This window comes from Trachinotus anak, unplaced genomic scaffold (genome assembly GCF_046630095.1).
Source record: "Trachinotus anak isolate AG129_WGS33_773 ecotype Australia unplaced genomic scaffold, CSIRO_AGI_Tana_v1 ptg000002l, whole genome shotgun sequence".
In the NCBI taxonomy this organism is placed as follows: Eukaryota; Metazoa; Chordata; class Actinopteri; order Carangiformes; family Carangidae; genus Trachinotus; species Trachinotus anak.
This window is the reverse complement of record NW_027273853.1, coordinates 26,786,965-26,811,950: the sequence shown is the minus strand read 5'-3', so window position 1 is coordinate 26,811,950 and position 24,986 is coordinate 26,786,965. Positions and strand designations below refer to the sequence as shown.

The following is a 24,986-nucleotide window of genomic DNA, read 5'->3' as shown; positions in this document are numbered from 1 at the left end:
CCCATCCAACACCTTTGAACTGGAACACCAACTGTGAACCAGGCCAACATGAGCGATGGACCTTGTTAATGCATTTTGTGGTTGAATGGGAGCGAATCCCAACATCCAGGTGAATAAACTGTTGAAGAGCATAAATCCAGAAGAGTGGAGGTTGTTACAGCAGATGACTAAAGTCTATGGTTTTGTAATAAGCTGTTCAACTATCAAATATGACTTTTGGCCATTTAGTGTATCTCATCGTGAGGAACGTCACAATCATCCAAATACATATTTTTAAACTTAGAAGGTGGAAAAGTTCTGAAGCCATTTTGCAGAAATATGTTTGTGTCTGTTGATTTGTTGTTTGATTTGTGGAAGGTTCAGATGATTATCTTGAGGTTTTATGAAACAAAATGAACCAAACGGACCAGGTCAGAACATCACATCACACTGACAGTAATTTGAAGGTACAGCTACATCTTCAGCTCATCTTGAAGACAGATCTGCACAGTTTGTTTGGTGTTAAAGCAAAAATTCTCAAGACGACTTCCTTTGTGTCATGTGTTTGTGCCGACTGAGACCATTTGCATATCAAGATTAAAAACATTCATGCGATTAACTCAGCCACGACCAGCTTGACTGACAACATTTCTTGTCTGAATTTAAATTTTGAGATTTTTCGTCAGTTTTTTCTCAATTGCTGGGAATTAGTGTGTGTAAAAAAATATGATTTCATAGCTACGATTGAGCTCAGGTTTTCCTGAGAGACATGGAGATTGAGAAGCAGAATGTAACAGAAACCCTCACACAGCTGAAGAACAACATGGTGACTGTTTAAGGAAAATCAGCAGTTGAAAACAAATCACCTGTCAGCGTCATTTTTCCCTTCAAGTACTGACCACATGCATGAGATTTAGTTTCTACTTTTCATGAACCCCTAGTGATCACATGACCCTGGGAATGACTGGAAGGTGTCTGGCAGCCTTAAAACATATGTATTTAAAATAATTAAAACTATTTAAAAAGTGCAAACAAGCTAACATTTATGTAGTAGTTTCTAATCTACTTATTTGCTGAATAAATACAAAGACTCGATATTCTTATCTGCAGAAGGGCTGTAGTTGAGACCACTTTACATCTGACTGACAGCAGCCTCTCCAATCTGGAGTTGGTCAAGACAAAAGACTGTAACAGGTTAGACTTGTAGCCGAGACAGAAACAAGTTGGAATCTAAACACACCAATGAAACCAGAGCTACTCAGAGTCAGAGTGTCCACAGGATCGAAGCGAGACTGAGTCTGGACACACACGAGACTCGTGACAAGCGTCAGTATAAACAGCCACAAAATCAAGACAAGTCTGAGTCAAAATGGTCACAAGATCCAGAGAATCCAGTTCAAAACAACCAATAAGACAGGTACGAGCCAGGACAAGTCCGGGTCAAACCATCCACAAGACTGAGACAAGTCACAATGCAGGCACATATGAGAACGAGAGAAGTCAGAGTCAGAACAAGTCCAGGTCAGAACACCCACAAGACTCAGACAAATTTGAGTCAAGACACATATGAGACACATAAGTCTGTCTCATTACAAGCCTGAGTTAAAGTACCACAAGACTTAGACAAGTCCAAGTCCGGACACCTACTAGGCCGAGACAAATCTGAGTCATTACAAGTCTGGGTCAAAACACCCCCAAGAGAGAGACAAGTCTGAGTCAGGACAGATCAGAGTCCAAACTGTCAGAAGACAGAGGGAAAAGAGTCAAACTGTCAACAATACGACTCCAAGCTCAAAACAAGTCTGACTTCAAGAAAAAAAGAGACCGGACATTAAAACTGGAGCTGAGTTCTACAGGCAGTGAGATGCAGGACAACACAGCCATGCAATGAGTCCATGTTGCTTTGACCTTTTTCCAACTATATCAGTTGCTCTCTGGTTACACATTACATTACTAAGACATCAAGATCATCAAGTCATGATACGACGATTACGGAGAAGAAACGCTGTCATACATCTCAGTTTCAGGATTGGAGATCAATATTAAAAATAAATCAGGTGCCAGACACCGAGCAACCATTCAGCTGTTCACACCAAAAAACCCTCAGTGTCACAACAAATCCAAAATCTGAGGGTGAATCTTTACAGGTCTATACATTCGTGATTGTTTCTCAAATACATTTAAAGCTGTTCGGGGTGATTTAAGGAAACTTATGTTGTACTTTTAAACCCAGGAAGTAAAATTACGTCAGAGCAAATCCTGTCGAGTCTCCTGGTAAAGGATGTGATGAGCGGTTGTGTGATGACAGCAGGAGTGTTGTAGGCAGACAAACAGAGAGAGACGACTCCAGTGTCTAACAGGGAATACTGGGGACATGGGTCTATATTGCACAGGGGTTGGTGAGATCCTCGAACACAGCCGGTTCTTCGATTCCTCGTGCAAACAGCTTGATCAACTGGCAGTGCACTCTGGGGGAAAAGAAAGAGGAAAAGGTGTTAGGTATTAAAAGAAATCTAAAGTGGATAAATAATATTTGAAAATGGCAAAGTAAGAAAATCCCAGAGGGCTGTGGTACCTGACATCGATGGCTGTGTGGGTCAGGATCTCGCCGTCGCAGTTCCAGCTGCTGTAGGCGGGGGCACAGCCACAAGCCGGGTGGTCTCGGCAGATCTGGCTGAAGATCTGGCGTTTGTTGTTCTCCAGCATGTCGAGCTCCAGGTCCGAGTCGCTCTGGCAGTGACGCGGCGTGAAGCGGAAACGTCGTACCCGGTGGACCTCAACAAAGGTCAGGTCAAACTGTGTGAAAGGAGGGAAGAAGATGGTGAGGGAGATCTGGAGGAAACAGGTGCAACTGCAACATAAGAATGTGCTCAACCTTTATCAATATCAGTGATTGGCAGATAAATAAATAAATAATGAAAATAATCGTTTGTTCCAGCCCTAACTGATTTGTTGTCCTCTGAGTCTTACCTGGTCGTCTTTGCTGGTGTGTCGGAGGAGGTGTCTGAGAAAATCGAAGCGGGAACATTTTCGGACCAGGATGAGGTCGGTGGTGCCGTCGGCCAGGTGAGCGGCAGGTGAGAGGCCTTTGGGACTGCGAGGACAAGCACAACTCATACTGGCAGCGTTTATAGCCAGGAACTTCCCGCGGATCGTCCTCCACTCACCGTCACTCTCTGGAACAAACCCCACAAAAAGACAGTGCTGACCTTTCTCAGTGTTCCTGCTGCCAAACCTTTGATCACACAACATGCTGAATAACTTCAAAAAGTTGACATTCAAAGTTTATTCTTGACTCTGGGAACGTCGTATTTGATGACCTTGACTGAAACCTCCAGAACAGCGACTAAATGGACCTTGAGCTGAGATTTCTCTGTGCGCTGCTGTTTCCAAGGTCAAGATTGAACTTTGAACCTCAATTTTCAAGACAATATGTATGAGAAGTTCTTGCTCAGAAAAATGAAAAAAAATATTTTAACATCTGCAATTCCATGACATCTGCTGATGAAGATTATGGGATAGGACTGAAAAACCCAGAACAGCTACTGAATGGATTGACACTGAGGTAATCTTGTTTTGTCAACTTTAAGAAGAGAATAGACGCATGTTAAGCTAGAAATTTTAGTTTAGTGTGGAAAGGATCATGCTGTGGCATACCCCTGGGCTCTATTCATGGCCCACTTTTTTCCAAATACAGTATAAATATATTCGAATTTACAACAAGCTATGACAATTATACAGCTTTTAAGTTGTTAGGAGCTCTATTACTTTCACTTTTGATGAAGCCATTTTTGCATTTTTGTGTTCCCTTGTTTTCAGTATCACTGGCCCATGGACTGCTCAGTTATTTTCTTAAAACCTAGCCGCTCTGGATAAGGGATCTGTTGAACTCACCGCACTCTGATGCTTCATCCATCTCGCACCTCTCAGATCTTTCTGATAGCACTTGCCCGTTGTGCTGACAAACCACACAGCTGGAGATTCACAGACATACAGACATTTACAAACCGGATGTTATCACAAAAAAGTAGGAAACAACAGTAGTTAGATCAGGTTAACTACAGCCAAACTGTTGTAGCTACTAAGTGCAGCTGTTGCACACCTGAGTCAAATCCTTAGCTAACCTCAGCGGAATTCAAGCTGCTAAACTAAATCTAAATATTTTAGCCGTAATCCAGATCAGATAGGTAGATTTAACTGTGCTAGACTTCAGCGCACCAGATAGTGTTGGTTGTTAAATTACCTGAACCAAACAGTTATAGATACCAAACTTAACTAAAAAGTTAAGGATGCCAAACTGAACCATGACCTAACTTTAATCAAACCGTTTTGCTGCTAAACCAAAACATTATCAAACCTAGACTGAACTGTTTAGCTACTTGACTAAAATGTTAGCTAGCCTTTATCAAATCTTTTTAGCTTCTAAACCTGAACAAAACAGCTGTGGTTGCTAAACTGAACCATTAGATAGGATGAACCAAATTATGTTAGCTCCTAAACTAAAGTGTTAGCCGACTGAAACTAAGCTAATTTTAACCAAACTATTATAGTTTCCAAAATGAACAGCTAGAAACTAAATATTTTGGCTGCTTAACTGAAACTGGAACTAACTTGAACCAAACTGCTGCTAAGCTAAATGGATATTTAACCAGAGCAGAAATTTGCTATAATTAACTTCCTACTACTTACTAACATGAACTACACAGTTCTGGATGCTAAATTAAACTGAAGCAAACCAGCTCTGGCCCCTAAAATTAAGTGGTAGCAAACCTGATTAATATGATTAATATATACTAGATTAATATGAGTTTTAAGTTCAACCATGAGCTGGTCAAGTACAAATGGAATGTGTAAACAGAGCATTTTTCTTTAAAACACACTGTCACATAGCGTCTCTCTCACCCCGATCGACACCTGGCGGCGTCTCGTGGCGTTCCTATGATGCCCCTGGCCGGCAGGTAGGACACTGTTCCTTCGTAATAATGATGAGTCAGGAACATTTTCAGACCTGCAGGAGTCAACATGAAACCAGTTTACACATTAATGAATGGGATCATCAGGACACAGTCTGTTCTGTCTTTTTTTTTTATTGCTGGGTCCTGCAATGTGTTTGTAACCTCACATTCTCTTGTTTCTTACGTTTCCAGGATTTTAACTAATATCACAGGTTTCCCCTCAAACCCTTCACGCTCTCACCGCTTAACACAAGTCACGTCTTTACCTGAGAAGTCGTATCTGGCCGGTCCCATCCATCTCTTCCTCTCACTGTCAGTTAACACGTCGCCGTAGAAACCGTATCCCAGTAGGGAAACGGAGTATCGCAGGAACGTGTTGTTGTGGTGAACCGAGCACACGTCCATAGGCTGAGAGTCTCCTGAACACACACATAAGCACACATCAACATATCAACATGGAATACAGGTATAACAACAGGTATACCGGGGTTCAACTCAGAATAATACCGACCCAGGGTGATAGGGAAGGCAGGAGTATTACTAAATAAGGCTGGTGGTGTAACATGCCTTTGTTTGTAAATCCAGGCATGCTCAGAGCCTATTAGATGGCTGTATGAGACCATGGAAAGAAAAGTAACATTATAAATAACATTTTAAAACTGAACTGAATTTGGAGGACAAACTGATATGGAAAACACATCTGGTGACATTTGAACAATATAATGCTGAGATAATATTATAATATTATTCAATTTTGACCAAATTTGGCACGGTTGGTCACATCCAGGATCGGTGGAACTAATGTGGTGCAATGTGGAGAATCTATTTGGGAAATAATGACATGTTTTGACAAGAAATCTGTTTTATGAGGTCTGCATTAAAAAAAAAAATGCTATTAAATTTAATCCCCGCAGGTCACTCATGTCAAAGTTGATGTGACTGACCCACGATGATGTGCAGTGCAGAGGTCACGGGGTCGTTGGTGCCCACAGTGGCGAAGCAGATACAGTCTGTTGAACCTGAAACAAACAAACAAACAGATTGTCTGAAGGAGAACTATGTGCATGAATATTGTTCTGGTGGACGCCTCGTCTGGGTGCTGATCACTTTCAACTTTTCCTGTATTTAAAGAGCAAGATAACATCATCAGAATCAGCAAATCAATCCTCAAGCTGCTTTCAAAGATCTTAACTAGCTGAATAAGATTTAATAAGACTATTTTAGCCTGATAACAGCATGTTAGCCTGACTTACTGTCTCATTACAACAACGCTCACTCACAACTGCACCAATCACAGCAACCATTAATTAACCAGGTGAGCTGCTTCCTCCTCTGCGGCTGCTGCAGAGAATAGTGTCTCCCTCATGACTGTGTGTATTTATAGAGCACTTAACAACAGAAAACAGAAAGGACGCAAACAAACTGAGGAATGAGGCCACAATCTATATCTGCATTTAAATCCTGGAAACAGAGAATCAAGCTCTCTGATTGGCTGTCAGCTGTCTATCAACTCAACTGTGTTCAACTCAAACATAGTGTGCATAGTGCTGAAAAATAATACCGTGCATGCTGGGTAAGACAAAAATTATTGCATCGAAAGTTGTCAAATATTAAGCAAAATTAACCTGGACTCCAGAGCTGTGGGTAACCATAGCAACATCTATGATGCTACAGGCTACTGTACCTCACTCAAGGATCCCAGGAGCCTCCTCAGTGACCTCTGCAACCTCTTCAAAGACCCTTATAGACCTTTTATAGATCAACCTCTTTAACATCCTCAGTGACCTCTGCGAGACTGCATTTTAATCAACAACAAGCCAAAAAAATAAAAGCAGCAGGAGTCACATCTGTGTTTCTGACCTGCAGGAATGATACCGATGCGAAGCGAGCAGGGAAGCAGCGTTTCATCCGGACAGTTTGGATCTACACCGCCGTCGATCTGTGTCCTCCAGATCAGCCCGTGGATCATCTCACTGAACATGCCGTCCCCTCCGACACACACCACGCTGAGAGGGGGTCAGAGGTGAAACATGAAACTTTAGCAGGAACTTACAAAAGAGAAACAAAACTAATTATCAATGTTAATGAAAGTCCGTACTTTTTTTTATCATATGTAAACCCCTTTGTTACCTGATATAAATAAAGGTATTATATTCTCTCTCTTGCCATTCGAACCTCATCTGGTCCCTGGACGTGGTTCTAATTTTAGCTGCTAGCTGTTGCAGAGATCTTAAATCTTAAATGTTTACATAACTCACCCATCGTACTTCTTCAGCTCCGCCTCTGTCCTCAGGTGATCCCTCGCATGATTGGCGTACTCCGTTACTGTGACAACAAACATACAAATATAACATGTTGAGATGTATAATCCCTGACACAGGAAGCTGTAGATGTAATGCAGGACGTACCGATGACGTCTGTGGAGACGCCGGCCTCGGCGAACAGCGGGGCGACCTTCTGCTCGTAGATGCGTTTGCCCTGTTGTTTCCCGCCATACGGGTTGATGTAGATCAGCAGGTGTTTGGGTCTATTGGCTGTAAACAACAAACGTGTTACTGACAGTTTCTGGCAACAATTAAGTGTTTATTACGGTGCGTTCACATACACAGATACAAAGTAGTTGTCAGGATCTGGTCTCTCCCGAGTGTTGAGTTTGTAATTTCTATCCTCTGCTGCTGCTGGACAATGAATATCAGCCGTGTGTGTGAATGCAGCATTAGTCAGTGTTTGTGTGCGTTAGTCAGTGTGTGTTGGTCAGTGTGTGTTGGTGTGAAGTCGTACTGATGGCGGCGAGCTGCTCTCTGATGCTGCTGACCCAGCGTTGACACAGCGCGGCATCTGGACATGTAAAGGTGACCTCAGCACACCGCCAGCGGTGCTGCCGACACCTCTCCACGTACAACACTGAAACCCACACACACACACACACACACACACACACACACACACACACACACACACACACACACACACACACAAAGTCAAAACTGATGAAGTGACTTTTTAGTCATTAATGATGCAATAAATTTCAGATTGTAACAAACTTTTCTAAATAATAAAACATTTCACCTGTGAGCTAATGGGATGCTTTTACTGTGAAGTACTACAGGAAGTGCATGTTGGTCACCGAGGTTATAATAAAGATATTTTGAATAATTTATTCTCATGTTTCTTCTTTCAGTCAGAACTCTCAGAGTACTCAGAACAGATTACAGGTGTGTTTCCAGATGTTTTATTTTACTGTTTCCAGATGTGTTAAATGTGTTTCCAGGTGTTTTAACTATATTTCCAGATGTGTGTGTGTTTCCAGGTGTGTGTACCTGTGAAGGCCTGCCTGTAGTCCTTTCCTTCCCCCTCTTTGATCTTTTTCCAGCTGCCATTGTTTCTTTGTTTGCTGATGTTCTCCTCCTCTTCCTCTCTGACAGAAATGATCTCTGACACTGACACACTGTGAAACACACCTGAACAACACACACACACACACACACACACACACACAGTTAGCTTTACAATCAAGCAGCCGCCTCTTGCACATCAGATTTCAGAGCCTCTCTGTGGCACTTGAACGCACCATCACACAGCAGGTTAACTGTCACTTCCAGTTTCAGGTCTGAGGTCAACTGTGACCGAAATAAAATCAAATGTTTCCGGTGATGCAGCAAGTTTCACAAGATATTTAAAGACATGAACTGAAACCAAATGGGGGAAAAAGGTTGTAAAGCAGCAAAGTGCACACAGACACAGACACATTTACATATCCAAAAAAAAAAAAAACAAAAGAGTTGACAACAGTGGAAATACAGTGAAAAGCAAAGTCAAAGAGCAAATGCATTTATCATTTATTTATGTCTATACACAAAGTAAAGCAAATGATAAAACAGAAAACAGAAAGATTTATTTCCCACATTATTACTTTACTAGTCATTCACATGAAAAACATTTTTTTAATACTTACAGGCTCCATAAAAACATCTCCTCACAATCTGTGGTATCAATATTATAATATATAAACTATTATAAAGCACCAACACAAAGCTACACACTGTAAAGCTTCTATCAGGTCAGACTGAGATAAAGAAAACAAACTGCAGGTGACTTCAGGCCTTCGGTCACCTGTCGGCCACATGACGCATCTGTGCCTTATGACAGATGTTTGCACAAACACGTTATATAACGTTAACCCTGAGGGTGTGAGGGGGAAATTGATGCATGGATCAACTTTCCGGAGTGACACCCTGCTGCTGCTGCTGCTGCTTCCACAGAGACGACGAACTGGGAAACCCAAGATGTGACGAGGGAACATGAACTGAGACGCTGCAGAGCTGTGACCATGTCTGTGGCTTCAACTGTCACTGAGGAGGCGGCGCTGGCTCCTTTACCACTGACACTCTCCATCACCAATATTATCACTCCAGCACAGACTCATCACATCCATTAGATGTAGTCGTGACCTTGTTTGGCTCCTCTTCAACAGATTACAATCTGCCTTCATCTCTGCATCATTTAAAGCTTGTACCGACGCTTCATTCTCAAGAACCCATGATTCCAGTTAACATTTCCCTGCCATACGTGCACTGAATTGTACTGAAATTGAAATTGTTCAATCTTATAAATACCTGGAAATTTGGCTGAGAGCAGTGTCACAGACGCTTCAGATAGAAATGAGTTTCTTAAACCACGATAAAGCCTGTTTGTGTCTGTGGAGGACAATGAGATCTCCTTCATCCACATGCTGCTCGTTCTGCTTTAACACAGCTGCATTTGATTCATCCACGTGCTCGTGTATTATAACTAAAAAATGACATGATCATCTGCACTACTGACATTTCATATATTCTGTTTAATATGCATGTGTGTATCTTTTGCACAATCCATAGCTTCAACTGCCTGCTCCTAAAGCACAAATGATCTGAGCTCAAATGTGACGAGTTGCAGGTTTTAATTTCTCTCTGTGGTCAGCTGGTAAAGGTCGGAGTTACTGTACCAAAATGTTGAACTGCTCCTTTAAAGATTGTCGCTTAAACAGGATTTCACTGCAGGAAGCAGCAGCAGCACATTAACCTACAGACTGGGTGAGCGGAATCAGCCCAACTACACATGAACCAGGAGCAGCGAGGAGGACGACTAAAGCTACAACTGAGTTTTATTCCAAAACATGATTTCACTCTGGTGACACAGAATCTTCATCAGATCAAGACGAACTCGTGAAACTGAAACTAATGATGGGGGTTTGACACCAGTCTGGGATTCAGTTCAGCTTCTTCTTTGTGGTTTTAAAGATCCATTTTTAAGAGTCTTGACAGAAACAAGAAGCTGACTCATTTCATTTAATCTTAAGAGGAAATTTTCAGATTTTGGAACAAAACTGTTGGTTAAGTCTTGGACTCAACCCTAAAAATCCTAAAAATTATGTGTCAATGCAACTAAACTGTGACAGCAAATATGATTTGTAGGAAACACAGCAACTGGATTATTATCATTATTTTTATCATTATGTTTTTAATTCATCTTGAATGAATTTGGGGGAAAATCCTGCTCTGGTTTAATACAGAAAACGTTCACAGTGACTTCAGGAACAATGTGTTTATTAAAATTTAAATAAAGTGCTTTTGTTGCCTAGACCACAGACGGGACTGTGGATGTGAAACTTATAACTTTATCAGTCCCCGGGGGGAAATTAAATCAGTTCAATTAAATGAATGTTCTTTTTACTCCACTTTTAAATGAAATAAATGAATCCGTTATAAATCAATAAATGTAGAGCTTCATTCTTTAAAAAGAAATTGCCTCTGATTCTGATTACGTTTCCCACAAAACATCTTTGCTGTTGTGGTTTAGTCGTGTAGAAGCGTAATGTCCACGACACAGTGTTGCTGGGAGGACTCAACCAGAGGTCAAAGTTCAGCCATCAGACACAGAAATACGTTCTAGCAACAGCAACACAATCACTAAACCTGCAGTCAGCAGGTGGAGGTGGCGCACTGCACCCTGGGAAAACATCTCCTACCTGACTGCGGTCGACGAGGGAATGAGGGAACACAAAACCCTGCGGGAGAACCAGACGGTTACCAGACGACCCCACAGAGCAGAGTTCAACCAGGAGGCCGTGGTCAGCTTATAACCCCCCCCCTCCCGGATCTTTTTAATATTTTCTCAGTTAAAGATTTGTCCTTAAAATGTCAAGGGTCCAAGGTGAAGTCTAGTTAGCGAGTTCAGCGTCTCAGTTTAGTGTGTTTGATCATAAACCAGAGTCATGAAAAAAAAAAAAAAAAAAAAAATCTTCACGGCTCTAGATGAAAAGTTAACGGATCAGTGGTTAATGAATGTCTGAACAAAAGCTGTTGAGATTTTTCAGTCTGGACCAGACAGAGAAATTCTTTATTTTAAGTTTTTGATCCTTAAATTATTGATCCTGTATCACTGTCCATGGTGGAAAATGACTGAATACATTTACTCAAGTTTTGTACTATGCAACATTTTGAGATACATGTACTGTTACATGTCCATTTTCTGCCATTGTATATTTCTAATCCACAACATTTCAGAGGAAATATAATTTAATTTCTTTAGGTGATTTTTTGGGCATTTTTAACGCCTTTATTTGATAGAGACAGTTGAGTGAGACAGGAAATATGCTAGAGAGAGAGAGTGGGGGGAGAGACATGCAGTAAAGGGTTCGATCAGCCGGGATTCAAACCCTAACCTGCCGATGCCCCAGAAAATTTATCCTTTTCATTCCACTTTTCAGATTAACAGTTTGCATGGAAAAGTTTGATACGTTTGTAAAGATTAAACCAATGGATCCAAATTTATGATCATTATTAAGAAAAAAACAAAACAATTCCCTCAGATTTATCTGGTGTCCCTTTGGAGGGGCCCAACCCCTACATTGGGAACCACTGGACTAAACTAATAACCTGTCAATGAAGTGGTAAAAACAAGCTCCACCTCGAGCAGCTACAACAGTGGAATGCTGTTACCACACTGATCGATCAATATTAAATATCTATAATGTTATAGATAATAACGTATCAGTCCTTTTTGCAGAACGAGTATTTTTAAAACATGTAGCTGAAAATACTTCTGTACACTTATCTGAGTACTTCTTCACCACTGACCCCTGTGTACTTTCACAGCAGCAGCAGGTCAGAGATTAAAAATTCATGGCTGAAACACAATCACAACAAACGCACACTGCCGTCTGCCGTCGCCCTGGCAACAGAAACACAAAGCTATGGGGATGTTGAACAGCTGGACTGGGATCAGCTGAGACGCTGCGGAGCACCAGCACTGTCAGAGTTAATCCAGGTCCAGTTTCTCCTGAGGTCACAGTCGGGTTCGTGTCCTCGAGACGTGGAAACTGTTCCTGCTGAGTCATCAGAGCGAAAGACGAGGTCGAAGGTAGAAGCCTCAGCTCATAAAAAAAGGGAAGGAGAGGAGTTAACTACAACTCCCATGGTGCATTTCACTAAGAAACATCCAATCACAGAGCTTCAAGGTCTGTTGTTTCACCACAGTGTGATCTTTGATGAACCCTGTGTAAAGTGGGGCCCCTGCCTGATCCTGGATCAGTTCGGGACGTGGTCCGGCAGCAGGTCTCACCCTGAAGCTGCTTCAGGCTGATCTCAAACCTTCTTGCGCTGCTGCTTTGAATATTCAAATAATCACTTTTCCCGCAGCTCCCAGCTCAGCCGTCTGACCGAGGACACACCTGGACACACCTTTCATTTTAAGTGGCTTTGGACACACAAGTGCACAATTTCACAGTCAAACATAAAACACTATTTCACATTTCCTGCCCAGGTTAATGCAGGTGATAATCTGCCTGACTGACCTGCGGCTCAGTTCCCCGTTTGTACGTGTCGCTGTGTTTGATCTGCAGAGAAAACCCAGTTTCCCTTTGTTGTCTTTGACTCCTGCTGCTTTCATGTGTAAAACTCTTCTCAGAAAGCTGCTCGAGATCCTGACAACAACATCCTGCAGCTTGTGGCACTGACGAGTTCAAAGCCAAGTTCTTCTTTAAAAGACACTTTTTCCCCCCATTCGTCGCTTTAGAGGATAATCCACTTTGCCATAGTGACCAGTTTCTCTCCTCCTTAAAAAAAAAAAACCCACAAACTTCTACCAACTATGAGCAAATGACGACAACAGCCGATCAAACTTCACCAGGTAATCAGCACCTGACATCACAACTTTTATTACCAAAGACTTTGGGCTTGTGTGTTGTTGTTTTCCACTCGGGGCTCTTGAAAAGGTGCCATCCTCACATGGCAGCCTATGATGATGATAAATTATTCATCATGCATTAACCCAGAGTGATATCAGTTTCTAAGTTAGTCAGCACCACTAAAACCACATTTTTTTCTGCTGTTCGAAATACTCGTCGCCTCTTCCCTCCTAATATTTGGTATCTGCTGACACCAAAGCTGATCTAACACTTATATTAATGACACAGCTGCCCAGTGCACACTCCACTACAGCCTGACAAAGATATAAGATAATTCATCCCAACATAAAACATTTTCTATGCTCATAAAACATAGTAAATATAAATTAATTTTTGTTTATATTGTGCTCATAAGGTGCTTTTCCTTAAATAACAGATGAGTAGTTTTATTCTAGGGTAGGAGCCGTAGTCAGGGATATTTGACAAGGTAGCAGAGGGGTCACAAGGGGCCCAACAACAGGTGAACGGACTTATCGTGTTTTATGAGTCAAATCTGAATTTATAAAGTAACCAAAGAACCTGAGCATGTGATGGTGCAGCTGCTCAATCAGGATGAGCGGTGGAGCGGTGTACTTCCTGTGCCACGAGACGATTAAGCACCAGAATGTAGTGCAGTAAAATGTTTTCCTCTAAAATGAAGGTTTAAACTACTGTGACCTCAAACTAGTTCTTCCGCCTGCAGTAGCTGATGTTTTGGGCGCAGCAGGAACAGGCTGTGAACGCAACATTTGTTTGTCTGGGGATGGTTCAGTCCGGTTGTCACTCTCCCTTTGGCTCCTGAGAAGTATATCTGGTATTTTGATTAAACTTTAATCACCAGTGAGTGCGGCGGGTTCACCAGAGCTGAGGTTGTGAGAGCGCTGAGACTGAGCTCAGCAGTGAAGTGAAAGCCAGAAGGCTCCACAGAGCCGAGGAGACCTGCACACAGGCAGTCATGTGATTCCTGGGTAATACAGAAGTATTGATTTCAGCAGTTTACAGTTCAATATTTGAGTAAAAGTACTTATTTTGCACCGCAGAGTAACAGCAGGTGAACCACATCATGGAAATCAGTAAGTGTTCTCAGAGGACAGCAGGATAAGACAAAGCAGGCCGCATGTGTGGGTCTGTACATGAAACTGAAATAAAGCAGAAGGTCTGTTTGACAGGGAGCTGGATCCAGAGCTGTTCTCTGGGCTCTGGCTGTGCTGCTCCCGCCTCAGTCACCTCCACAGAAACCTGGTTAGGTAACCGGATGTGACCAAACTGTGTCCTGCTGTGTGTGGGGGGCTATTTGTTACCCACAGGTCCAGACAGTGTCTCCGAGTCCAACATGTCCCTCCTGTGTCCTCTCTGTCCTTTGTTTATGACACAGGATGTCGCGGTGCGTTTGAGGCCGACAGACAGACTGACTGACAGGGGAGATAAAGACACACACACACACACACACACACACACACACACACACACACACACACACACACACACACACACACACACACACACACATCAGCCGGGTCTTACTGGGTCTGAACGGGTGGTACACCGGGCTGGAGGTCCGCCTCTTCCAGGTGAGCAGGGACCGGCACAGGCTCACGTCGTTCGCGGCGTTTCTGACGCGGAGCTCGGACAACAACAGCAGCCGGCCCGGCCTCTCCATCTGCGTCCTTCAGCCGGCGAGGAGGCAGCAGCAGCACCGGGACGGTTACCTCCGCCCGGGCATGTTCTCTCTGCGGGTCCGGAGAGGCTCCAACCCCCAAATAAACACCTATAAACCAGCGGTGAGACCAACAAAGTGCGGCCGTGTAGCGGTTCTCAGCTCGGGATGTTTTTTCTGGCAGATAGCGGTTTCTTACCGGATGTGGGAGGGGCTACATGGTGCGTTCGATGCTGCCAGAAAACTCGGAATATTTAGTTTTCAATTTGATTCATGTATTTTGAGATTGAGCTGTTATTCAAACATTTTGGTGTGATATCAAAACCTCCGTTGACTGACAGTGGTGGAAAATAACAATCCTCCCGATGTTAATGAGAAGATGAGTCCGTTTAATGCTGCGTTGTGTTGCACTCCAATACATTTCTCTGGCAAATACAGTTGTTTGTTAAATTTCAGATTAGGACTTTACACATGATAATCGTATAAAATACCTTAACTCGTGCATTCTTTAAGCTTAAATCAGTGGTTTATATTTTGGCTTGTTGTCTATGAACTGTCCCCAGAGAATGAATTCCCCTGTAAACTTTATCTTTAAATAACTGCTCCAGACCGAAAGCGGTAAAATCATCCACATTTTCACAAAGAAAGAGAGAGTGAGAGAGACAATAAAAAATAAATAAAATAGAACAGAAAAATTACTAATGTCACATATAAATTTATCAGTTTAAGGGGAAACTTTCCTGTAAAAGTAGTACTTTTTCTTTTAATACTTTTACTTCAGCAGGTTTGAGTATAGGACCTTAACTTGTATTTTTATACTGTTATATTGGTACTTTTACTTAAGTAAAGTCTCTGAGTACTTCTTTGACCTCAGTTAACAGAAGATTGCTCAGTACTCAACAAACATGAATTATATTTGGACATAGTTCAAGTACTGTACTGATGAGGTTGATGCAGAGACACTATATGTTTTTTCTAAACTGCTCTTTCTTTATATCTCACCTAAATTCCTACGTTGACAGGTTAAAATAGTATATTATTATTAGTAGTAGTATTAGAATAGTCAACAGTGAGAATGTTTTTATGTTTTACTTTTTGTAAACATTTTTATAATCAAACTTAACATAACATAATGTCTCATTTATCTACCTCATTTATCTCTGTTGCAGTGTCTATTCATAATGTCCAACATTTCATGGTGCCCTTGAAAGCATCAGAAGACTGTTGCGTTTGATGTCATCACGTCCTCACGTCAATGAGATATTCTCAAAATTGTTATGAAGACGTCAATAAAAGTTGAAAAAAAGAAAAGAAAAATATGCCAGATCATTTTAATCATCAGTTTAGGAAGTCAAAAATAGGAAGTAAATAAATATCTCAAAGATAAAAGCATGGACAAAAATAACATAAATCAGTGGTAAAAGGAACCAGTGTGGTCTGTGGTCTGATATGACACCTTAATCAACATTTGTTGGTTTAAATTGTGTTCAGTACATTTACTTTAATCAACTTGACTATGGTGCTTTTCTTAAAAGAAACAAAACAACAACACAAAAACAAAAAAAGAACACGAAAGACATTTCATTTTTTTTTTTTTTTTTACATTTTCCAGGATGTTTTTTTGACTGGTAAGCGAGTTCCTGGTTCTCCAGGATGTGATGTGTGTCTTCCAGCTCTTCTCATTTCAGTTCTTTTCAAAAAAACCAGCATGTCTCTGTCTTCAGAGACAGCAGGGGGAGCTGCTGCTGCACAAACCGTTGTGTGTATGAAACTTCAGATTTTATTCATTTTTGTTTGATTCATTCAAACTATTTAATTTGAACAAATAAGATTCAAACAGTTTTAATCTCAACTCAAACAGGAGGGAAGGAAAACACTAAATGGAATTTACATGAATCCAGATTCTGTTTAAAAGCCGTTGAATGTTTATATATTTTTATCTTAAACCCTTTGCTGATGGTTAGTGTGATGCTGGAAGTAGATAATTAGAGCTGGGTTTTTAAAGTTAACGTCAGACTCTGAGCAGACTGTCTGTGTCTTTGCATCATTACAAATGTTATTTCCTGTCTTCAATGAGACACTGAGAAATAAAACTCTTTACTCAGCCTGGTTCCCCGTGGCCTGTCCGTCCTTGTGCTGATTAACCTGGATCTCTAATGGGTGCTGATCAGGTTTCTAAAGAGAAGAGTTAATGTTGATATGATACAGAAGATGAGGAGGAAGTGATGATGAGCTTGTTTAACTTCTTGCATATTGTTGGTCTTATGCAAAATCTGTCAAAAATGATGTTTGGAGAAAGAATCATCCAAAAAGTCCACTTCCACTAAAACGTCTGTTTGGCTGATGGTCACTTCACAACCTTTTATTAACTCCTTTAACTCCCTGAACGCAGCCCCCGAAGGATCCGGCCCCTGAACTGGGAGACAGCTAAAGTGTCCTTAAAGGTGTTGGACCATGACGTGCTGCCAGAACAGCTTCAATGCATCTTTAAAAGTTAATTTTTTCCATGATCAACTGTGTAAAAGATGTAAAATTTCCTTAGCTCTTTGGAAAATGTTTGAGTTAATTTAGTAAAGTAATTGATAAATCAAGACATAAAATCATTGTACTCTGATTGCAGACTTTTATTTTGAAGACTTTGTTGTTGAGTTTGACCCTGTGACCTCTCAGTTTGAGGTCGTCTTGTCCTCCCCTGAGAGACGGAGAGCAGAGACGGATGAGTCTGACAGGAAGCTCCTCTCCGGCCCGTGATGGATGCTGCTGCCTCCTGACTCTCAGGCCACAGCAGCTCGATGGCGAGGAGGAGGAGGAGGAAGAGGAGGGTTGGTGTAGGTCAGGGTTATATATAGGAAACAGTCCTGTGTATGATGCATGGTGACACAGCCTCTCCAGCCACGTCTACTCAGTTGTTATCACCTAAAATGGACGATGGTGGAGGTGCAGAGCACCTGTCCCTGCACAGTGTTGGTCAGTAGCCAATAGATTCAACACAATAAGGGTTAAATGTACCTGGTGCCAAGACAATGGATCGTTTTAGTTCAATGACCTGTCGCTTTTAAGATTCTGATGCTGCAACCGTATCTCCTAGAAATGTTTATGTAGCAACAGAAAATAATTTTGTAGGAAATGCAATTGTTACCAATTAAATCAAATTTAAAACAAATGTAACAAATTACATGTCAAGTTATAGATTGTCCGTATGAACACCAACACACCGAGCTACAGCATCATTAGCGTTGTGGAAACTGTCGTCAATAGAATTGTTTTTCCTGAGTTTTGCCAAAACAAACCACAGCACCACCAATTTCTCATCAGAACATAATTTTAATCTCATTCACTTCATTTTTCATCGTAGAGGTCTTTCCTTCACTGTGATTGGCCCAACAGCTGTTTCCTGTTCCCACTGAGCACCTGGAAATACAAACATGACGCCAACTCCTTAAAGTTTATATAAAAACAACTTTACAGGAACCTGTTGATTTGTACCTTGGATTAACAGTTTTTAAATGGATTATTGGCATAGTACAAGTTTTAGTTTTTTTATTTATTTATTTTAAACACCACATATGTACAAACTACAAAAACTACACTTAAATGTTTTTTAGTCAAGTTCAAGTGGAGCATTACCATTTAAAAATATTAAAATAACACTTAACAGCAAAAACACACAAGCACCTTTGCAGCTAATCCATTAATATTTTAAATGCATTAACAGTAATGTACTATCCACATAACTCAGAATGACCTTGATTACATTGTTGATCATGGATAATTGTTCAAGGAAATTTAAGGTAAAAACTCAAAAGGAATTCAGGCACATGGTGTGTACAGTCCATGGCCCAGATATAGAAAAGATGTGCATACACAAAAACTTATTCATGAACACACGCATTTCAGATTTAACCTTGTTGAACAGCTGAATTATTGTATTCAGTTCTTCGCAATTATTTAATGGTATTTTTTCCTATAACCCCACACAGTGTCCATGTGTAAAGATGAAGCCACAGGTTAATCTTTTGCCTGATTTTATTCTTTTTAAAACAAGGCAGACAAAAGTATCCAGTAAATCTCGATCTTCATTTAATAAAATCTCAAGACCAGTCACCCTGGACTCAGTCTCCAGTTGTTTTAATTACTTCCTGCTGCATTATGTGGTATATATAGACGATCTGTGGTTTAACCTCATGAATTCTCTTTAAAAAGCTGCTGTATTTAAAATCAGATGAGAGGTGATTACTGTCACTTTAAAACTACAAAAATACTAAACAATCAATAGTCAAAATTCACAAAAGGGAAAGAACTGTTGACATTATTGATCTGTCAGCTATTTAGACTGCCAGGGCTTCACATCTGCACAAATATTATTTCAACAATAATCACACCCCACTTACCAAAGTCTGTGTGACATTAAATAAATAATATTCATACTGTAGCCTGGAGCTACCACAGACAGACAGAACTGTCTGTGATATGAGCTGAGCCTCTGACATAACTCACCATCGACCACACAACATCTACTCTGTTCACAGAACACATCTTCGGAGAGCAAAATCACAATTCTCCACAATTACACACAAAGAAATTGAAGGTTTCTATAAACTGTCATGTTGTTAATCCAACATCTGAAGCAGTCAGCTCTTATCAGGTGAGAGCATCTCATGAGTTTATTGTTATGTTCTGAAATCTAAAATCGGCTGCATCACACATGTTGTCTTTGGATGCCGTTGGTACACGTGACATTTTGTTTACAGAGCTGCTGATTCAGAACAAGCAGCATGAACCAGTCCAAACCAGGTCAGGCTCACTTACCTGTCCCGGTCAGGTGAGTCTGGCTTCCTGTCCCACAGTCTGTGTCACAGCAGGAACAGGTGCGATGGCTGCCACTGGCCTCCGTCCACCTGTCAATCAAATGCTATTACTCCTCTTACAGTACAGACACAAAACAGATGTTTAAGATTCTAAAATTAAACTTTTCTTAATTTTAGATTTTCCACTGAGGAGAATTTCACTTGTGAAACTGTTGCTTTGTCTTACTTTCAAGTATCTCAGCACCAAAGCACAAAGTCTGGTGATTGAAATAATTTAAATCCACTGATGAGGCATTTGTAGTGTTTGCAGCAGAGAGCATGATGGGAATTGTAGTGTGTGGTGGTGTCTCACCCGTTGGAGAACGAACAGGCCTTATTGGCGGCGTCAACAGCTGCAGTGGCTGCTGTGGCTCTCATGCTGCAGGTGATGTAGATCTGAAGAGAAACAATGATGGTTAATTCAACTTTGACATTTAGTAGTAAAAGTTAAAAGTGCAGAGTCTCACCACGCCATTCTCGTCCTGCTGAAACCTGAACGCCTCCACCTCGAACTGCAGTTTGTCATCTTGAGACCGAGGCAGGAACTGAGATCTGGATCCCGTCAGCTGACTGTCAAACAGACACCTGAATGCAACACAGAAGACACGTCAGACAGATGCACCTGAACACAACATAAAAGGTTTGAAATTAAATTTGAACAATTTATCACTAGCACATTGAACTGACCCGTTGTTTCCCATGAAGACGTATCGAGGGACGGTGTCGATGTTTGGGACCACGGTGGCCACACAGCTGTCCACCGTCACTCTGAGAGGGATGTGATGAAACTGTTTGATGGAAACTTCAAATTTCATCATGTCTCCCAACAGGAACTGAGCGGATGGACGAGGGAACTGCCAATCATCTGAGACACAAAAGCGCCGGTCAGGACGTCAGTGCTCTGGGACATTTAACCGTTAAGTTTAGAGGTAATCAAAGAGGATCTGTACCATTAGGTGTGACAATGTCAGTGATTTTCAAAAATCTACTTCTATCATTTAAGAAGTTGGAACAAAAACCCACCAGTCATGAGTCTGATGGAGAAGTAGAGATTTTCCTCTGAAGCTTTGGTGTCACTGAACGGAGTCCAGGTCGGCTTCAACAGCCTACTGCTCACATCATGCTTCCTGAAAACACACATTTACAGCCACAGTCTGAAACCTGATAATATTTTCTAACAGCAAAACCCAAATGTCAGGAAACATTTCGTGGAACAGACATTGAAATAACTGATACAAGACTAAACAGATTCAGTGGTAGAGTTGTGTAAAGTCTGACCTCGGGTAGTGACACTGGATGCTGACAGTGACGTCTCTGGTTCGGACGATGGGACTGTCTCCCAGAGGACTGGGGGTGTAGATCAGTGTGAATTCGTAGACAAACGAGTCCTCAGATATCTGAAACAGTTTACTGGACACCTTAACCTTAAGCTCTATGTCTTGGATTCTAATTTCAACTGACTAATGGTCAAGTGTCTCTGTAGTTATGAACCCAGTAAGAATAGTTTCCAACTCTCTTTAGCCTCATTTGGCTCCTAATTTCAGCGTTACAGCACCTTTACTGTACGCTTTAGTCTCAGCGTGACAGAAGTAGCAAATAAGTGGGACCAGACTTGTTGAAAGGTCAGTTTAACTTCATACAAACAACAGTCAACCTGAAAGGTTCACGATATGAAAACTGGATTCTTGGAACATTTGAGCAAATATGTATTTTTTCTGATGGACATAAACCAAAGCAAACCTGCAGTCAAACAAGGTGTTTTGTTAAACCCATGATTCACGTTAAACCCTCACCTGCTTTTGATAAAGCATAAATCTCACCTTTGCGTTGCCCTTGTTTGTTGTGTAGGGAATGAACTCATCGCTGCCTCTTGAACAGCATGAAATGTGGTTCTCACCAACACTTACAACGTAAACAAGCTTTATGGCAATTCTTTCAAACTGTGCGTTTTGTCAAAAATCTAAAACCTGCATTCTCAGGTCTGTCGGAACAAAGGTCATGTCTTTGACGAGACGAGATGGACATCCTATAACCTTTATCAACCAAGGTGTTGCAGCAGAACTCAGGCTTCTCAGTAACCCTCACCTGTAGCTGGCTGCCACATCTGTGCAGCTCCGACTCAAAGACCAGGACCTGGGCATCAGGATCCTCCCCTGTGGCGGGACACCCTCCCAGCGTGACGTCAGCAGGCAGGACAGGATTACCGATCCCCAGCAGGTCTCTCTTGGCCTCTACCCGGACAGAGCTCTCCCCGCACACGGCGCTGACACTGCTGGCTGCCGTCGGAACCTTTAGCTCAAAATCTGGAGGGAACTGAGGCTCCTCCTCAGCCGGAGGCTCCGGAAACCTCCAAGATAACGGTTCATGGAAAGACTGCTTCTCCTGCTGGACAGCTGGGGGGGGGGGGGGGGGGAATCCATCAGTGGGATTTGTTTTGTTAAACATTATGACAACTACAAAAAAAATGGATTCTTGATCTTGGGCCTCTCATGTAATTCTATAGAGCAGCTTGTAAGTTTGCCACAACAATGAAATCTTTTTAATCCTATAACAATACATGATCATTTATAAATTGGTTGTATTTTGTTTTGTTTATCTGAAAACTAACTATAATAATAAAGTGGAATAAAACAAATTTTGCCTCTGAATTGTGATGAATAGAAGCATAAAGTAAAGAAAGTGGAAACTCTACTGCGGTACCATTTTCTTTCCCCTGTTCTGTTTGGTCTCTTTTCTACATGTCCCTTCAGGTGAATAATCTCTGATCTGCAGCTGAATGTTTGACATGTTTCTCAAAGATTAACATTTAATTTTAAAGGTTAAACTAAAATTTTAAATGCTTATTTAATGTATTATTGAGCATGTTTTCAGTGAAAATATGAATACAGACTCACATCACTCTGGATCTGAACCAGGAACATTAAATAGTTTCAGGGTCAATGTTTCTACTGATCAAGACAAAACACGTCAGCCCTTTTCATCAGATAAGAAACTGGTAATTGTTGTATTGATCCCTGTGATGTGGATCAGGTCTACCTGCTGGTTCCTGGACGTCAGGCTGACCTGGTGTCTGGTCTCCGAACCTGCCGGCTGCAGACTGAATGTTCCAGTTTAACCCCTGAGCTGCTGCTGCAGCTCCACAGAACAGACAGAAGAGGAATCTGATGGTCGACATCATGTTGGCGTGTTCACTGTGTTGTGTTTCCTCTGTTCGAAACAAACTCACCTGTGCAGCAGGTGAGTTTTGTTGAGCTGATGTTTGGCTCCACCTCCTGTCTGATTGACCTGATGGTCCTCCAGCTGTGCCTTGTTCACCTGCTCCAACCTGCTGAGACTCACCTGAGCTTCACTCTGACACAGAACTTTAGTCCAAATTTTACATTCAAGCCATGTTGTGATGAAACATAACGCACTGTTATAAATGTAATTATCTAACAGTATTTAAGATAGTGAAGATTAGTGAAGCTGCAGTGATTATTGGAATAATCAATTAGTCAGCTGATAGAAAATTAATTGCCCATTATTTTGAGAACTGATTGATCATACTGAATGATCATTAAAGCAAAAACACCAAATATTTGATGGTTCCTACTTCTTAAATGTGAGAGTTTACCTCATTGTCTTATTAATATAAAATTTGATAATATATTTTAATCAATATAAAAAGAGAATCTAAATATTTTATGGTCATCTTCACTGTTTTCTGATGTTTTAAACAGTAAAAAAACTGAAGTCCAGCTACCTGCATTTAAAATGTACATTTGCTCAGATAAATTTATTACGCTTTTATTTTTGTTTATTTAAATCACACCTGACTAATAAGGCATCACAACTACAGCAGCTCATTATTTCCTGTGTTGTCACCAAGAAAAAATGAAGCCAACAGGAAAGTGAGTCAGTCCCCATAGACTCCCATGTAAAAATACCCACAGCAGAAATAAACATGTTTTACAGCCTGGTGCAAAAAATGGTTTTGGTATCTAAAGCTAATTTCCTCCTTCATGACAACTGTACAGAGGGTGAATCTTTAAATAACTCACCTGTTTACATTTTATTAAGGTTAAAGTTCTGCATAATTGTGGACTTGGCTGCTTTGAGTAACAGGTGGGTGAGCATCACCTCTTTGCCCATTTTTGGATTAGCCAGGAGTTAGGGGCGGGGTCAGGCACTGCCAAGGTGGCAACAGTGGAGCAGCCCACTCTGAGCTTCAAAACCGCTCTTCAGAAACCTGTGGGTGACGTCACAGAGGCTACGTCCATCTTTCTTTGCAGTCTAATGGTTGAAACTGTGTTTTGTTTTGTTTTTTACTTTTTTTTTTACAACTTTACAAACTCCATGAAAGCACTTAAACAAAAAGTTCCTGTGACGACCCACCATCAGAACCAGTTTGAACTTGGTTAGATTCCGTTTCTGAGGTCAGTTGTGGATAGAGTCTTCCAGTAATTATACTACAGACATTTTGCACTGTTTTAATCCAGGTTTTAGCCAAGGTGCAGAAAATACAGAAAATAAATGACAGATTAATCACTGCTGAGAATAATCTTTAGTTCCAGCCTTAAAAATCTCATTGTTTTCAGTATACAGCAGTGTAACACTCTGCATTATGAATACTTCTATTTTTTATACTGAATTTACAGACATTTTTTAGTTTGGTTTTATCTGATATTTGTCAAAAATAATCTGAACTGAAGGTTCACTACAAGTTTTACCCAGAGCTTTCTATAACATTTCACTGTCTGAAGAATGGATCTGCACAAATCAGGTGACAACAGGTGATGTTACATGATGGGAAACATCCTCTTTGATCTGTCTCCAGTTTCCACTAAAATACGTCCATATAACACTTTTTTGCATCTAGTGTGTTCAGAGGTTTGTGTGTGTGTGTGTGTGTGTGTGTATGTGTGTGTGTGTCCCAGACTAATTAAGGTCCTGATGGAGTTCATCCTGTTAAAATTGTTTATGAATCATTAGAGGCAGGAAAACGTGCTGTGTCCTCCATATAAATAATTAGTCCAGCCAAGGTCACACACACTAACACTAACAGATACACACACACACACACACACACACACAATGGTTTCCTGGTGACCGAGGTCCTGAGAGTGAAGAGGAGAAGAAAGAGGGGAGAGGAGGAGGAAAAAATATAAAATATGTTTGTATATGTAAACATTTATAGTCTATTTTATGGATAGGAACAAGGGAGTCTCTCTATTTGTGTTTGTTAGCATTAGCGTTAGCTCTGGTCATCTCTCTCCATTCATTTCTAGTATAAACAGCAGCAGCAGCAGCCTCCTGGGGCTGTTAGCTGTTCACCTTCACTGATATTAATGAGCTCTCTCTGC

The 24,986-nt window shown here is 41.2% G+C and overlaps 2 protein-coding genes across 3 annotated transcripts; both read right to left on the bottom strand.

Annotated features, from left to right (window-relative positions):
- Positions 1–335: 335 nt before the first annotated feature.
- LOC139606517 (ceramide kinase-like) lies at positions 336–14,979 on the bottom strand. The gene is made up of 13 exons (XM_071458730.1): positions 14,665–14,979; positions 8,255–8,395; positions 7,716–7,838; positions 7,343–7,468; positions 7,193–7,259; positions 6,795–6,940; positions 5,879–5,953; positions 5,201–5,353; positions 4,882–4,987; positions 3,874–3,953; positions 2,950–3,155; positions 2,555–2,775; positions 336–2,447 (listed from the first exon to the last, which is right to left on the bottom strand). Exons 1-13 carry the CDS (start codon positions 14,798–14,800, stop codon positions 2,360–2,362), a joined length of 1,668 nt encoding a protein of 555 aa, XP_071314831.1. The 5' UTR covers positions 14,801–14,979; the 3' UTR covers positions 336–2,359.
- A 3,122-nt stretch (positions 14,980–18,101) lies between these two features.
- LOC139606507 (zona pellucida sperm-binding protein 3-like) lies at positions 18,102–22,887 on the bottom strand. Of its 2 annotated transcripts, none has more exons than XM_071458718.1 (9): positions 22,708–22,887; positions 21,730–22,037; positions 20,923–21,041; positions 20,668–20,771; positions 20,332–20,509; positions 20,112–20,229; positions 19,958–20,040; positions 19,607–19,695; positions 18,102–18,208 (listed from the first exon to the last, which is right to left on the bottom strand). In XM_071458718.1, exons 1-9 carry the CDS (start codon positions 22,820–22,822, stop codon positions 18,144–18,146), a joined length of 1,179 nt encoding a protein of 392 aa, XP_071314819.1. In that variant the 5' UTR covers positions 22,823–22,887; the 3' UTR covers positions 18,102–18,143. The 2 variants fall into 2 exon arrangements, with proteins under 2 accessions (XP_071314819.1, XP_071314809.1); XM_071458708.1 differs by having other exon boundaries at positions 22,681–22,880.
- Positions 22,888–24,986: the final 2,099 nt, after the last annotated feature.